The sequence below is a fragment of the Paramisgurnus dabryanus genome, chromosome 21 (genome assembly GCF_030506205.2).
Source record: "Paramisgurnus dabryanus chromosome 21, PD_genome_1.1, whole genome shotgun sequence".
NCBI classification, from domain to species: domain Eukaryota; kingdom Metazoa; phylum Chordata; class Actinopteri; order Cypriniformes; family Cobitidae; genus Paramisgurnus; species Paramisgurnus dabryanus.
The window spans coordinates 27,122,503-27,138,871 of NC_133357.1; the positions used below are offsets into that span (position 1 = coordinate 27,122,503).

The following is a 16,369-nucleotide window of genomic DNA, read 5'->3' on the forward strand; positions in this document are numbered from 1 at the left end:
GCGGAAGTGACGTGTCAAATCGTGCCAGAGGAAGTTTGTGTGGCGGCGGCGCTGGAAGAGAAAGTTTTCCCGAAGCGAGCACTCGCGGAACGAGAATAACCAACGACAACAGCCGCGCTGCGGTATCGAGCGAAACGGAGCTGAAAGAAGGCGCGTCGTTGATGCTCGTTGCAGCGTTGGAGACGTGCGCGGTGTACTCCTCCTCGCCCTGAGATGGGGAAGGAGCAGGAACTGCTGGAGGCGGCGCGCACCGGGAATCTGGCCGCCGTCGAGAAGCTCCTGTCCGGCAAGAGGCAGTCAGGCGGTTCGGGCCCCGCGAGCGGCAGCGGGGGATCGTCCGGTAATGTCGGGAGCGGTGGACACAGCGCTTCTCATCCGCTCTCCAGTCTACTCAGGTGAGAAAAACAACCTGGACAGGGGCTGGTTTCCCACACTGTTCGCTACACTGCATGCATGCTTCTCAAAGCATATTTATATTTAATCTGATTTGAGGTTATATCTTTTCATATCATACCTTATCATCCTTCCTCAGCGTACTTCACCATATCCACCATATCTCACTTTATAATACCTCGCCATATCTCATCATTACGTATCACACCTCATCATTCCTCACCATATTTCACCACTGTTGAGAATGACGTCTCTCTGATTGTGTGTTATTTACACCTCACATATCGTGATATATTGAGTATAAAACTCGTAAGCATTTGTTTCTGTCAGCTCTTTTCAGTATTTCGAGAGATATTCTGTTGTCTTTCACCGGTAACTTTTAAAATTGAAGACTTCTATTCAGGAGTAAATGTGCTTTCAGTTCCTCATTGGTGTGTAGGATGAAACTCCTTTTCATCTGTCCATTGTTTTCTTGTAGTGTAAATGCTGTTTAAAAGCTTCTTGTGTTCCCTTGAAATCTGCATAAAAATGGTATTTGTAATGTTACGTTACAGGGAAGCTCTTTAAATAATATTGTCTGCATATTTGTATGGAGGGACAGTTACAGGGTTAAAAACCTTAATAAAGATGTGTGGAGTTTTAACTTGTCATAGTTTTCATTAACGATGTCTGGTTAAAACTCCAGTAAACAGATCTTTGAAGGTTTTATATGTCTGTCTTTGCCATTGTCAGTATGCAAGTTATAAATGATATCATTAAAGAGTAACTAAACCCTAAACCAACTTTTTTTAGTTAATGATCTGTAAGAATGATACTTTATTAGTGCTGTTCATTGATTTTAGTAAGTTTTTTGACATTTGGATATAAAGTGTTTCAATACTATAATATATGGTGTAAAAACGTCTGATTGCTGCCCTCTTCAGGTTAAACAGTGGCTACTGCAGTTGAATTTTCCCATTGGATGTTGGGTCCAAAAAATGACTCGTGATGTAAGCAGGTTCAAGCTCACCACGCCCTTGTTACGATCTCACCACACACTTGATATGAGCTTAGTTCGTCCCCTCTATCTCCGTTGGGATCTGCCCACTTTTCTTGCATTTTTCAAATATTGCCAGTGGGTGGAGTCAGGCTCTGACCAGGGGTTTAGTTACTCTTTAATATCAGTTGATGAGCCAGATGTCACTGATTCCATTACAAGTGCCAATCACAGTGAACCGGATTTGTCTACTTCCATATGCAAATCCATTAAGTACATTTAAAGGGCACCTATAATCTGATCTGTGATTTTGCATTTCCTTTGATGTGTAAGTTTGTATTAGTACATGTTTAACAATATGCAGAGGTACAAATCCCGACGTAAATGATGATGTGAGTTATCGTCTCCAACGTAAATCTCTTTTCTCTGACTACAACAAACACACGGATTGTAGGCAACAGTTTACTTCCAGGGCCTGTTGACGTGCACACTATGGTCATTATCATAATCCCGCCCGGTTCTGACTGACAGCCTGTAAGTAGTCTTATGTTTTCATATTGAAACACTTTAGTACTGACTAAACCACGATTCGAACACGAGTTTTGTGCAGTCCAGTGAAGCGCTTGTTGTTTCTATGATCACAAATGCAGACATGGTTTTATGTTTTAATATTTTTACCTTAACTGTGTCATCATGTTCAAGTCGCGCTGGTACCGCCATTTTCTGGATCAGATTCGGCTCGTATTGATAAAGTAGTAAAGTTGATATTAACTCCTGTCAGCATTGCATTGGGAGTAATCGTCCAAATACGGTAAGGAGCATCACGTTTTTGGGTAACGTCAGAGGTATTCAGGCCAATCACAACATACAGATTAGCTGGCCAATCTAATGACACTGCGCTTTTCAGAACGATGAACTTCGTACAAAATCGATGCGTTTCAGGAAGGGAGGGCTTAAAGGAGCAACAATATTGTACTTTTTGTTGAAAATAATGTGTTTTTTAACTATTAACCCACAAGAACGCATTGTATTACACCAAAAACACAAAATAACGTTGTATTTAGCAATGTAATAGGTGCTGTTTAAAGCTCACATTTATTATGCCACTCTTTGTTCCTGTTGGAGGTTTCCTTTGTGCCCGGTGGCATCTGTGTGTGTATCTGCTCTGTTTCTCACTATGAGAACGGCAGGCCCAGCGTGTATCAGAGGTGAATGATTGATGGTCTGCTGGAACCGATGCCAGCAAGAGACTGAATAAAAGACCGTTCTGCGTTCTTCTTTTGTCTGTTTCATCTCACAGGGCCAAAGGTCTTAAGTTGGCATCAATGTGTATTTACTTACCAGAGACTCGCTTATTGACAGGTGTTAAAGGGAGTGCTGTGTTTATGCAGTCTGTTATTTGCCGTATGTAATTTAAATGTCAATAGTCTCTTTTGTCATGTCTGTGTGTCTTACTGTGGTTTTGTGTACAGCAGTATTCCTCACCAGCAGATTTTCTATTGTTTCCAGAAAGTATAAATAAATATGGGTTAATCTCTAACAAATCTGCAGTTGACAGCTGAGAAGCTATAAATAAGTCTGATCGCAGGATTTATCAATGATCTTGAGCTGATGCCAAGTCATTTTAGGTAGTTTGTGCATGTTCACTTCAAACTCCTGGACCAAACCAGCTTAACATGTTTGATGAGATCTATAACCTGAAGAAAACTGTTTGGATTATTACACCATTCATCTAGTAGCTGATGCAGAAGCGTGCAACCTGCTGTCTGCCAAACATTGATCACTCACATTGTGCCTTATTTACGTTTATTCATTTAGCCAAGACTTTAATCCAAAGCAGCTTGCAATTCCAACAAGTGGTTCATCTTAGGACAGCAATAAATATGAGAAGTGCCAGTAATGCAAAGTTTTTGTCACAGCTAGGGATGGGATGATAATTGCAGATATACAATAATAATACCTGTTCGATATCAATTCTGAATCTCACAGCCGATATTATTCACAGCGTTTTTGTACTACGGTCTTTGATCACTAGGTAGTCTTGAAGTTTGAGTTGTTTATAACATGCATTTGTAAAAGCAACACTCATCAAACATAATCATTATATTCTTTATTATCATCAAAATACTTGAAAGGGTTTAAGAACAGCAATATAAATATATGCTTAAGCATTTCCCTAAAGCTGCGTGTGTAAATGATTGTTCTTCTGCGGCGCATATTGAGTTTCTGCATGAGAGCAGAATTTCACCATAAGCATAGCAAGCTTCATCAGCCGATTTATTGGTCCAACACTAGTCACATCTATCAGAATTGTGAATAGGCCTATTTCACAATATGGCGGCTTTGACCGAAAGTAGGGGATAGTTACATCCTGTCGTACTGTTTCTATCGCCACTCAGTATAGTGATGCACTGACAGCTGCTTGTTTTATCCCAAACATTAATGTTCTGTTAAGGTGTTATTTGGAAAGGTGTTTTTTTAGCATTTTTAAGATATATGTTAGACAGCTGGACATTTCAAATAAAATAATGGGACATACCTATTAATTCATGTCTGCTTCCATTTATTGTAATGACCACAATCGTAGTCCAAAGTGCACATTTGGAGGAATCTTTACATATTTTACTTCAGTGATTCCCAACCTTTTTCACTTCAAGGCCCCAACAATATTTAAAGGCCCCCACCCACTCAGTTGTTTTACAAATAAAATTAACTAAAGCTTGGAATGACTAGACAGATCTATACTCGCTACTAAAATGGCCAAAGAATAATTTTATTTTTTATTTTTGCTTGTTTAAGCTTTTTTAATTCTAGTTTTGTCCAATTTAAAAGGTCATCTTGAGGCCCCCTTGAAAATCTGCGGAGGCCCCCCTGTGGGAAACACTGCTTTACTTCATATTTCTTTAGATTGAATTCCCTGTCTGGGAAACCACCCCTATATATATTTGTAGTAGAAAAGTGCTAGATATCAAAATCCTTTGCTGATAGTATCTCGTCATTGTGGATAGTGCAGTTTATGGTTTATCATAGTACCCTGACCTGTTTTTACTGTTTGTTAAATATAGTTTTTTCTAAGTTCAATAAATGTTACTGTTTTAAATTGAGACTTGTAACATTTGGCATCATCATTGTGTCATTTTTATGATGTAAATTGAGTGAGCAAGAGCAGTATCCGCTTCATATATCGTCTCAAGAAAATCGGCAGCCTGTATCGGTCATTGGCTAAGGCTGATGAAACAAAAATCGGTATCGGCACTGAAAAATCCATATCGGTCGATCCCTATTCTTAACATTGTAGCATATTTGAACAATTCTGTGATATTTATAACACATAATGGCACATGTGGTTTCCAAAGTATTCAGTGTCTCAGCTTGATTAAAGGTGCTCCACGTAAAATTTGGAAAGCACAGTATGTGATAAAATAAGACTTGACGTATACAGACTTAATCCTCCATTAACTGCTTAGCAGTCACAGTAAATGCCGGTCACTTCTCTTTGAATGAGCTAAATCCAACGTGGTTTTAAAATGTTTTGTTGTTGGTAACGCTATCAAATTATAAATGCAGCTCTTTTTTAACTAAATCCTAAATAGCACTGTTCATGCACGACAGCTTTTCGTCTCTGCTATGGTACCATAGGTAAACTAAGCTAGCGCTTTGATTTGAAAAGATGTTACCCTACTTCTGGCTTGTACGCATCATGCTGAAAATTGGGTAGACCAAACCACCAGCAAGGACTGGTGAACAAAAATCTGTTAATTTACAGACCACAGACTTCTTTATAAGAGAGAGTTGAGAGGATAGTGTCAAGCTCATAGCTGTTCAATAATATCTTGATCTTGAATATGAGCAGCATCCGGGACAGACAGATGAACAAAGGTGTGTGATGAGGGCTATTTTGGCCTCATTGAAGACTAATCGTGCAGCTAGGTTTTGAATCATTTCCAGAGGTTTGAAAGCACAGGTTGGGAGTCCGTCTAGAAGAACATTGTAGTAATCCAGTCTAGAAATTGCAAGAGCCTGGACAAGAATCTTTGTTAGCTCTGTTTATAGTTTTTAACTAATCACCTGAGCTGTGGAAGCCATCTGACTGACCTGATGCTGCTCATTGGCTGATGGTACTACAGCAATATGCAAAGTCCTTCAATGGATAGACACTAATGTCCTGGTTCATCACAAACAGAAGAGATTCTTAAATCTGTGCTCCAGTTAGAATGAGATTTAAAAGCTACAGCGGTGGTCAAAATGGTCTTCTTGAGTGCTAACTAGTGCTCCACTAATATGGGTTTATACCATCAGATGCACACACCTTAATATTGACAAATAATTGCTAATATATCTTTGTGTTACTGGTGCTATTGTACAGCACATCTTTAACTCTGGGGAAATTCACAAAACTATTTACTTTTCTCATATTCCTCCTATTGAGATGGAAGAGTTCGGCTGAATGTTGGTGATATTGTCAGTTCCCGTCCTCTTATAATGTGTGGATATAAAGATGCATTTGATTTCCATAGAAGAAAGTCATATGATAACAAGACTTATTTTTGAGTGAAATATCTCTTTATAGAGGGCTTGTGCTATAAAATCTCAGAGGGTTTTCTTCTGTACTCATGTGCGAGATATCTGACAGGCTTTGGTCTGCTACGTTTTCAAAGTTCCTCACACCAGAGACTTCCTTTCAACCTCAAAGTTGTGTTGTATCTCCTGACTCAATCCTCTGTTGAGATCGATGGGTTTTGAGATATCAGTTTCCTGGTGAACTATAGGAGGAATGAGGCGTATTTGAATTGTTTTCTTTTTTCTCTCCGTCTGTGTACCGTGTGGAACGAAGCTTCGTGTCAAGACTTGTCATTATGTTTTGGGAGTCGTTCCCGCTCTCTGTCATGCAATGTTTTGTTCCAGTATTGTGGAGGTTACAGATTTATGCAGGCTGTTGTTTTTGTATTTGTGATGGCGCAACTGATGTACATTATATACAAGAATCAGGACCATCAGTCTTGACTGAAACCCATCTAATGTCAGTATTTCATGCATTATGTGTTGAGTGCCTCTTATGTTGTAGATGGGTTCCATATTTTCATATCAGCAAATGAGAATAGTGTATTGAGAGGACTCTTTCCACTGAAGTGCTTTAGTTTGTTTTATGAAAGTAGTTTCTGTCATTTCCTGCTTTTATATTTTGACCTAAAGGACTCTTTTCCTGTAAAGTGTACTGGATAGGGAACTAATGTACAATGAATCCCCTGTCAAGAAAGAAAGTGATTTGATCAAGTTGTGTTTGCACGTGGACTGCCACATCTGATTCCTTCAAAACACAGTGAAGAGGTTTGTCTGAAGAGTGGCCAGGTTTTTTATGGAGATCTGTGGCGTCTTGAAAGCCACAAATGACTGAAGTACAAAGGCAGAGAGTAAAACCGACAGAAAAATAAGTTGTCGTCATCTTAGAGTTGGGCGATTTTACAGATTTTTATGATTAATTTGATTTTAATTGTATTTAGATCGAGGAATCGAGATTTTGAATGAAAGTTTATTACAGTGAAAGTAAAACAGTGCAGATATCACAGCGGCAATATACTGCATTGAAAATGAAACCGCAGCCGCCCAGGCAAAATTTTGGAACTCCAAAACCATTTAGGTGATTATTAATTTACCCGCTTTTGTTCTGTGTACACTGTGAAAAATTAATGGGACAACATGAGCAGCAGAATACAGTGGCTAAGATGCGTATTTGCCATTGGTGTTCATGGTGAAATGGCAGAGTTGGCTGTCGGATATGCTGACCCCATTTCGAGTGGTGGTACTCACAGCCTTTTTTTTTCAGACAGTGTTTCCCACACATTGACTTTACTTGGGCGGGCCACCCATGTATATTAACAAGCACCTAAGTATATTTGGAATCAAATTTTGTCTCGAGCCGTCGTGTCTGTCCCGAAGAGTTCGGTGTGTGTTTGCCTGCTCTCTGTTCCTCAGTGAATTGGGTGCGACGCGAAGCAAGCTCTGTGTCACATTATCCTTTTTATGTTTCTGAACTTGAGCAGAGTTTTACCATTAGAGGTTTTCACGGTGGACATGGGACGCGTACGGTTCCGGTTTTATATTTTAAATGGTCAGTCGGGTCCAGGTCAGTCCTAGTTTAATTACTTTTAGTTTAATCTCACCTCTCGTCACATGCACATTACCTTGCTTCCTGATATCAGATGTGCAAACAACGTGACACAGGCGAGGAAAACGCGAAACACTGTGTTTAATTTCAGTTTGGGCAGAACGTCAGTTTGAGAAACAGTTCCGTGCCTATAAGAAGTAAAAATTTTTTTGTGTCGTGTTATTCAGGAACTGACTTGCCACTGACTTTTTTTCCCGCCTAGAACGGAAGTAAGTTCTGCTTAAAGCACTTTTATATTTAAAAGAAACCCGCAAATTAACAGGAAATGACGCAATATACGTGTATATTTACAGCTGGTCTATTCGCACTGGATAAATATTACTTGAGGTAATTTCTCCGGACCTTTTTACAGAAGGTAAAAGTCGTCGTAATCTTTACTGACATTGTCCGTAATGATTACTGACATGGAGAATTCGGACAGGACTCAAATTACTGAGAAGCTCCGCTAAAAATTGCTTTATCCCTATGTAAAACTAATCCCGTCCGAATAATACTATAGTATTGTATTATATTGAGTTTGATAAAAGGGGTCGTCTAATTGCTTCATATATCAGTGTTTTTGTGCTGCTTTGACAAACAGCATCAGCTTTGGTCCTGACAGAGAGTGTTTGGTATGGTTAGATTAATGAACTGTTGTGAAATTAATAAATGTTCAATATATCAAAGTAGTTTCACACATAACTAGTTCTTGGTCCCGTCTCACGTGTATAGTAGACAATTTTTTTTGTCGGTCGTTGCAAATAAACAAACTCTGTGGGAAACTGCTGTGGTGTTGTGTTGTACCACACATAACTATAATGCAGTCCAAAAAAACTATTGTAGAAAGTCTCAGAATCAATAATTTTAGCAGTGTAATGGAAAAATAAATCAAAACGTAATTGTTGTTTTACTAGAAAAGATTCAAGTTAATAAAGTGACCTCATTTACTATGGTTTTTGGTCTTTGCATGTTGAAAATAGATTGCAGGTTGGTTTGTGTCTGTCTCTGTGAAGAACCCACAAAGGTTTGTTTCATGTGGTTAACACATACCTTCAGTTAGGGTTGTTATGGTTCATGAACTGTGCAACCAGATCACTATCACTTCCTCTTTCAGGTTTATGGACTTTGTTGGTAGTGTGTTTTTTGACCTAACTAGTTGATGTAAATTTTCTCGTTAGTTTTTAAGCCCTCTGTTGGTATCAGTCTGGTTAGTGAGCAGCATGAACTTGCAGATTCGTTTCTGTAACTAAGCCTTAACTTGAAAAGAGATACATTTGTGCTTAAAACCTTCAACCAAAGTTTTATTCAGAGAAGTAGTATTAGCATTTCTGCGATTTGTTTGTTTAAGCAGTTTGATTTCTTAACATTTTGTGCTGGTGGGTAATACAGGTTTGAGTCCAGCACGCAACATGACCCAGTTTCATCCCCTCTTCTCTATTCCTGACAGTTTTCTAGCAGTTTTCTGAAAATGTCCCCCGCTATGAACTCGTGCTGATGAAGTAGAAGACAAGTAAAGAATGTGCACATGTAGGTTAAAATGAATTTGTTTGTGTGGTAAGGGTTTTCCACTGGTGTGGGTTGGACTGAAATGAATCCACTCATGCTTACCAGCTCTTCTGTGTGGTTCTGTACGGGGAAAGAGAGGACAACCCAATCATTTCTGTCATACTCAACACTTTACTTGACACTAGGGTGTTTTCACACCTAGTTCGTTTGAAGTCCATCTAAACGGCCTCGAAGCAATTCAGTGTGTGTATATGTAAACAAAGCAGGTGATCTCAGACCACAAAAGAACTCAAATGCGAACCGAACTCAGACCACATCCGGAGGTGGTCCGAGTATGGTTCGCTTTTGGTTTTTTGTGGTTTGATTTCTCTAAGATGTAAAAGCAGTGAGGTCCCAGTCCGGTTTGCATGTCATTTTGACATGTATCAAAATCAACTGCTGCATTATGAAGTTGTGATGTGAACAAGAAAGGGTCTGAGATCACTTCAGTTCTGAAGAAGACCAAATAAACTGGGTAATCTTGAGTCCACTATATTGTAAACGCCAAAAGGACTGTTGTCACATTCGGCTAGTTCCTTTGCACGGTCAGTCATGAACCAAAATCCACTACTAGTGTTGTCTGACAAAAAACCTCTGACATGCTTCAATCATCTGCCATTCACTAACACACACACGTACGCACGCACATGGCTGGAATGTGGTTTGATAGTAAATGTCTAGCGGTTTGTGGATGATTCTCCAAACTATGTGAATAATGTGAAGTTGAATGTATTTTGAGAATGTATGTGAGATTTTAAACGGGTTGAACTTTGAGTGTTAACCCCACTAAAGCTGATTGTGCTCTTCTGTTTACTGGTCAATAGCATGTTGATGAGTTTATTTAGTTACTTCTGGTTTCACTTTATTTTTCTCATAGTAATTTTACTGAAGTTCAAGTTTTGAAATGATTTATCATAATAAATATCTGCCAGTTGTTTTCACAGTTAATGGACTGAGAGGAATCTGATGTTGCAGGAACATAAGATGCTTAGCAGTTCAAAAGCAAAACAACTTTTTTTTAGAAATCAGGCAGAAACAGTGTTATTGTCTTTGAAAAGACCATAGAGATTTTCACTGATCTGAAAAACTCCGCTCTGAAACGTGCTGGAGTAATTTTGGAAGTCAAGGGTTGATCCATCAGTTTCTAAGAAGTCTTGATGTTCCGAGTCAAAAAAAGATTTATGTTCTTGTTTTGTAGTTTCAGAATTAAAGGAGGCACGCATCTCTTTCTATTCCTGGACACTCTTGTAAAAACACAAGAGTACAGACTTCCATTAACATCTTGTTTATCTGATTCGCCACAGTTCACTAAAGAGATGAAAATGCTTGTTTTGAATATTATTGTAGGTAAATGCTTCTTAGATAACGGCTGAGGTAAAATCAACAGTTTTCTAAACTTTTTTTTTTAAACACTTTTCTAAACTTAGAAAAATCTGCAGATTTATGTCAATAGATTTAACCCTAGGGTTTCCCGCAGCACATTTCAGTTCAGGCGGCCCGCCTCAGCTTGGAAACCCTACCGCTTTAACTAGGTCATTTAATGAAAAGTGCATATCGGAGAATAGTGCGTACGCACTTCACACCGCGAGCGGGGACGCGCGCCACACGGCCGAAATGAGAAAGACATGGTCAGTCATGTCTGGAAGATAGCCAGTTGATAAAACTTGTGTCCGTGAGAACTATAAGTGGACTTATGTTTTGGGGTTATTTAAGCCAGCCTGTTATTGTATTAGTCTATAGTTCTTGCAAATTTAAACTAAGTTAGCTGGTGATTTTGTTGCTAGCTAGGTTTCACGTGCCTGTTTAGATATAATTGTTGAGCGCTCTTGCTCACTTTATTTATGTGCATTATTAACATGCTACAGTAGTTACACTCCTTTAAGATAATGTAATTAATAGTGGGTAATAATCTGTTTTTACAATCTTTGCTATCTATCATCGTTCGCAAGACGTTATACAACATCTGCTTTAGTTTGTGTTTATTAACCCTTTAGTTAGCGCTGCTATTCCCGTTAGAGGTAAAAACATTTAATTCATTAATAATCTAGTATGTGTTCATTTTCTGTCATAGTTTTTTCAAAATTAAGTTTTGAGTGTTTAAAATAAAAATATTTTAATTTTCATCATGATGCATACGCTTTGGCCCTTTGATTGCCACGCCCTCGGTCCCGCCCACTTGCACACCCCTACCACCTTAACTAACAAATTTTCCGCAGGAAACCCTGAACCCTTATGGGTTGTTTGGGCTGTTAACACAGCCACTGTGGGATTTTTTTTTTTTGTCTTAATTTGGCCACAACTTTCTGTGTTTTAGCAAAGGGAATGTTTTTTGGTGACATCTTATATTGACACATATTTTAAGAAAATGCTTTAAAATGTAACCCCCAATCAATATATCATAGGCAAATTTACTAGGGATGGGCACGAGTACTCGATTGCTCGAGTACTCGAACGTGGCATCGATGATCGATCATGAAAACGATCATGTGGGTTTATTTATTTATTTATTGTGGATATGGCGGCATTTGGGTGTCTGGTTAGCGTTACAAGCGCTTGTGGTAGTAAAGACTGGGTCAGGAGATGCGTCGTGTTTGACGTCGTGTCGAGCTACGCAGACCGACGTATGACATCAGTAGCATTACCATGCGTGATTCAAAAACAAACAGATAATTCCGCGTGACCGCGCATCAGCAACCCGCCGGTCCGCGTAATGCGCGGCAGCCCGCGAAGCCGGTCACACCTCACATCACTGAGGCACTATGGTTTAAAAGGATGCCGTGATTTTCGGAAATACAGTCAGTCAGTTGCAAAATGTACAGCGCCGTCAAAAGTTCAATGGGTTATCATCTCATATTTAAACATCAAATGTCAAGAGATAGACTTTACATCTTGACTGAGGTAAGAGGACGACACGACACAGCTAAATGCTAAAATGATAGCAAAACACTTAAAGCTGCTTAATGTTATGAAGTTTGTGCTTTGACTGGACGTGTTTAAAAGTGCGCTGTTTATGATGCACATCCACAAAGGGAGTTAAACTTTCTTTTTTTGTAGATAACTTAGTTGAAAACTTAGTTGAAGTCTTGCATTTATGCAGATAGATGGACGTTGTACATTTATGTTGTATAAAGGCTTAATATTATGCAGAGTGCGTCATATAGAAAGTGCTTCGGTTTGTGTTTGTTAACCCTTTAGTTTCATTCCATCACACAGCTTTTCCTGTTAGAGGTTTCTGTTTAAAACATTTAATTTATTAAAAATCTAGTATGTGTTCATTGTTCTGTCATAGTTTCTTGGAATTTAAGTTTTATTTGAGTGTTTTTGATAAAAATATTTTCATATTCACCATGACGTGTACGCCCCACCACTTTGATTGCCCTCCCCCTTTGATTGCCCCGCCCCCAGTTAATTGAGTACTCGTTCTTCAGACCTATGGATTAATCGAAATGAAAAAATGACATAAATGCACATCCCTAAAATTTACTATTCTTTCATAGGCCTGTCGAGATAATGACTATATCAACTTATCGAGCAATAGGTGAACATGACATCAGTGGTGTTTTTTTTAGAGGTGATAAATTACCCTAGTGTTTACATGTGTGTTTGTTTGCAAAAGAGTATTATTAGCATTTTAGACGATTGTGATAGCGCTGTTATTTCTGCCTGCTGTTTGTTTTAGAGTGAAGGCATGCGCACACACATGTGGACCCTGAGCTCCGCGTGCACACAAACAGAGAGAGAGAAACACTGACAAGCGAAGAGAAAGCTACTCATGCTGAAATTTTGTGTTATGGTGAATACATATACATTTTGAAAGAATAAATCCGACTGAAATTAGATTTAAAGCGAAGTTACAACTCGCATCTCCGACTTGAGGAGAGGAAATTACATAAACAAACCAATGAATGAGTCAATGAAACAAGCAATACAAATTAAAAGTCATCCGAAACATGACCATAACATCCAGTGTTTAGATCTGAGGTATAGACATTATAAACGTGATTGTGCATTGTCGCATTATGTGCCAGATATACTCAAATATGCGATCAGAGTAACACTCGTCTAAAGCAATAAACCCTGTAAAGCTGGGATTCATTCTAAACAATCACTATTATATTTTAAATATTTAGAATATAATTTTTTTCTACATTCCAATTTCATATTAATTTTTCACTTTTTATCTTCATATTCTTAATCAAAATTGTGTTCTTAGGATGTTCTTGCAATATTATGCTATTTTATTGTCATATCTGATCAGTGACATTGACAAATGGTTTTAAAAAGACAATACTATCGACTATCGCCATTTATTTCTGGGGCAATTAACCGACTTATGAAAAGTAGCTACCGTGACAGTGACACTAAATTAAAGTGCTGTAAAATTTATCAGATTTTTATTCATAAATCTTTCATTAATCAATCTCAGTACTGATCAAAACTACCAAATGTTTACAAAAATTCCATGATTTTTACTCTTTAACTCTTTCACTGCCAGCGTTTTTTAAAAAAGTTGCCAGCCAGCGCCAGCGTTTTTCATGATTTTCACCAAAGTTTGATGCCTTCCAGAAAATGTTCTTCTTTAAATATATAAACATACAATATACCAAATGAAAGAACTGACCCTCTGCTTTCAAAAAAAAAAAAAAAAACGGTTTCATCCTACCTTTAGTGGTTCTTTTGCAATCAGCTTTTGAATATGGGTAGGTTTTTGCAAAAACACCATATTTTGAGCAAAAAGCAGAGATAATTCCATTTTTATGATGGACTTTTCATAGAGATCCCATTCAGAGCGATCTTTAAAACAGACACGGACATGCAGCAGCTTGCCATAGGGCAATACTAGGGCAAAACACCTGGTGGATAATAGCAGTATTGCGGAAAGACGGAAAATCTCGTCATTGGCGGGGAAAGAGTCAATTATCAAGTTCATAAGTGGTGTCACTGATTTGAGCAAAAAAATCACGCGAAACAACAGATTTTCAATATAAAAGTGATTGTGGACTGGATTTTTTTTTCACAGTCTTGGGCATGTCAAAGATCAGTAAAACATTGGCCTTGATGCATTTTTAGTTTTTGTGCAGCATCAGAATTATTTTTTTTCTCCCTTATTAGTTGTTTGTTGCTTTTTTGCCCCATTGACTTCTATTATAACAAAAATTTTATTGCAAAGCAATGATGACATATATAATCATGCATTCTTGATTGTTGGTGGGTTTTCCTTTTGCTAAAAGGTAAAATTTGTCATTTTTAGTGTTGATCTCCATGTGGCACCATTTATTCTTAAGTAGACCTGTGCAAAAACAAAGCTTAATTTCTGGCTTGTACATTGAGTTATATGGAGTATAACAGCATATTTGTGTGTGTGTTCAGCATATCACATAGTGCTTTTTGCAAGTGTATCCACCACAATGGATGCAAGTGCTGAATGTTGTTCTTGTGCACCACTTGCATGTTCCTCTCTGTTCACTGCATGGTCCTTAATACTAACCCTAACCCCCCCCCCCCCCCCCCCCCACACACACACACACTAATATGCTGTTATACGCCATATAACTCGATGTACAAGCCAGAAATTAATCTTTACTTTTGCACAGTTCTACTAAAGGATAATTGGTGCCACATGGTGATCAACAGTAAAAATGACAGTTATCTATTTGTAAAAGAAAAAACCACCAACAATGAAGAATGCATGATTATATGGTGTCATGGCTCTGCAATCAAAAAATGTCATCATAATGGAAGTCATGTGGCAAAAACAGTAAATAAGGGAGAAAAAAAACAACTCTGATGCTGCACAAAAACTAAAAATTTATCCAAACCAATGTTTTCAACCTGTGACATGCCCAAGACTGTGAAAGGTAAAAATATCATTTTTATACTGAAAATCAGTCCTTTTTGTTCTCCCAAATCAGTTATGACATCACTTAAGAACTTGGCAATTTGGTAGTTTGATCAATACTGAGCTTGATTAACAGATGTGCCAAAAAATGTGAAAAAAACATACATTTTTACAGCCTTTTAGTGGCTGTTAACAGCCATGAACAACCCGGAAGAGTAGTGAATTTGAACAAACCCACAAGGGTTAAATAAGTCTAAATGTATTAAATGGAGACAATAAGCAAATACTGTGTAAAGTGTAAAAGAATGACAAGTGTTCAGATCCTGCTTCTTAAACAACAGCTCACCTTTATTCTGCAAACATCCTTTAATTCTCCATTAGCTGAAGATGTTTTCTTTCATTATCTGTCGGCCCTGATGCCTCCCGCTGTTTGCACGATTGCACTTCTAAAACCACTGCTCATACTTTACAACTTTAAACATTTTATGTGTTTCTGGACTCCCGTTAGTCTGGTCTAGATGTTTTACTGCCAGTAAGCATTCTTGATTTTAACATTAATTGCTATTGCAGGTGCATTTGTAAGATATTTGCAGTAAAATATCCAAAAACCACTAGGCCAGTGCTATATATTTTGTCCAACTGATTTCTATCAATATCTATAATGTTTTCAACTACTTGTAAATCATGAGAAAATTCTATTCTAAACAATGACACAGGGAAGTGCAGTCTCCTGTCAATGACGTTAATATACACGTGACCGTTTGTTACCGCCTTTACTGACGTAAAAACCACTTGACAACAGTGTCTTGGACAAATGCGGAAGTATGCGTTAGCGCCTGTCGGGCTACGTGCTTGTTTATGGGCTATGATTACTCTTTACCTTCTGCCGCTGGTTGTGTCGCAAAGACCACTCCCATAAGCGTATGGGCTAACCAAACGACCCAAGAGGTGTTTGGAACAAGACGAGAGAAAGAATGGAATCAATATCGGTGTTGCATTATCTGGATAGGATAGAGATCAGCGGATGAGTTAAAGACTACAAATCCCATAATTCCACGCTGCTGCAGAGCGTCATTAATCTATGTCATTGTTATTATTGTTTTGCGTCATCTAGCGGCAAATTCTCTACGTATTCCACGTTTAAAAAGTTTGGTTAGTGTAAATAAGTGATTGGCAGATAAATCGGCTAATTCTACTTGCTACGCTTCTCAATGAATTATGGTGAAATGCCACTAAATCCAACGCTATTGTACAGAGAGTCAATATGAGCCGCAGAAACACGCAGCTCCAGGAAAATGGCTTTTCTTTTTTGACAGAATGTAAAGATAAGGTTAGAAAAAAGATATTAGCATATAATATCGGCTTTGGGATTCAGAATCTATATCGGACAGGAATTAATAGTGTGTATTCAAATCTATTGTCCAATTCTTATTGTAAATGTTTTGCTGCTGACATGTTACTTTATTTATCT

General features: G+C 38.2%; 1 protein-coding gene across 5 annotated transcripts in view; it reads left to right on the forward strand.

Moving 5' to 3' along the window:
* Positions 1-16,369, forward strand: part of LOC135775893 (ankyrin repeat and SAM domain-containing protein 1A-like) — a 128,404-nt gene continuing 112,035 nt past the window's right edge. For 3 of the 5 annotated variants that reach the window (XR_010543956.2, XR_010543957.2, XM_065286465.2), the window contains exon 1: positions 2-395. Coding sequence is in view for 1 of the 5 variants with exons in the window: in XM_065286465.2 (XP_065142537.1) it covers positions 214-395 (182 nt within the window). In the remaining 4 variants the exon portion in view is untranslated. Of the gene's footprint in view, positions 396-16,369 lie in introns of all 5 variants that reach the window. The other 2 variants (XR_010543954.2, XR_010543955.2) reach the window with 1 other exon arrangement.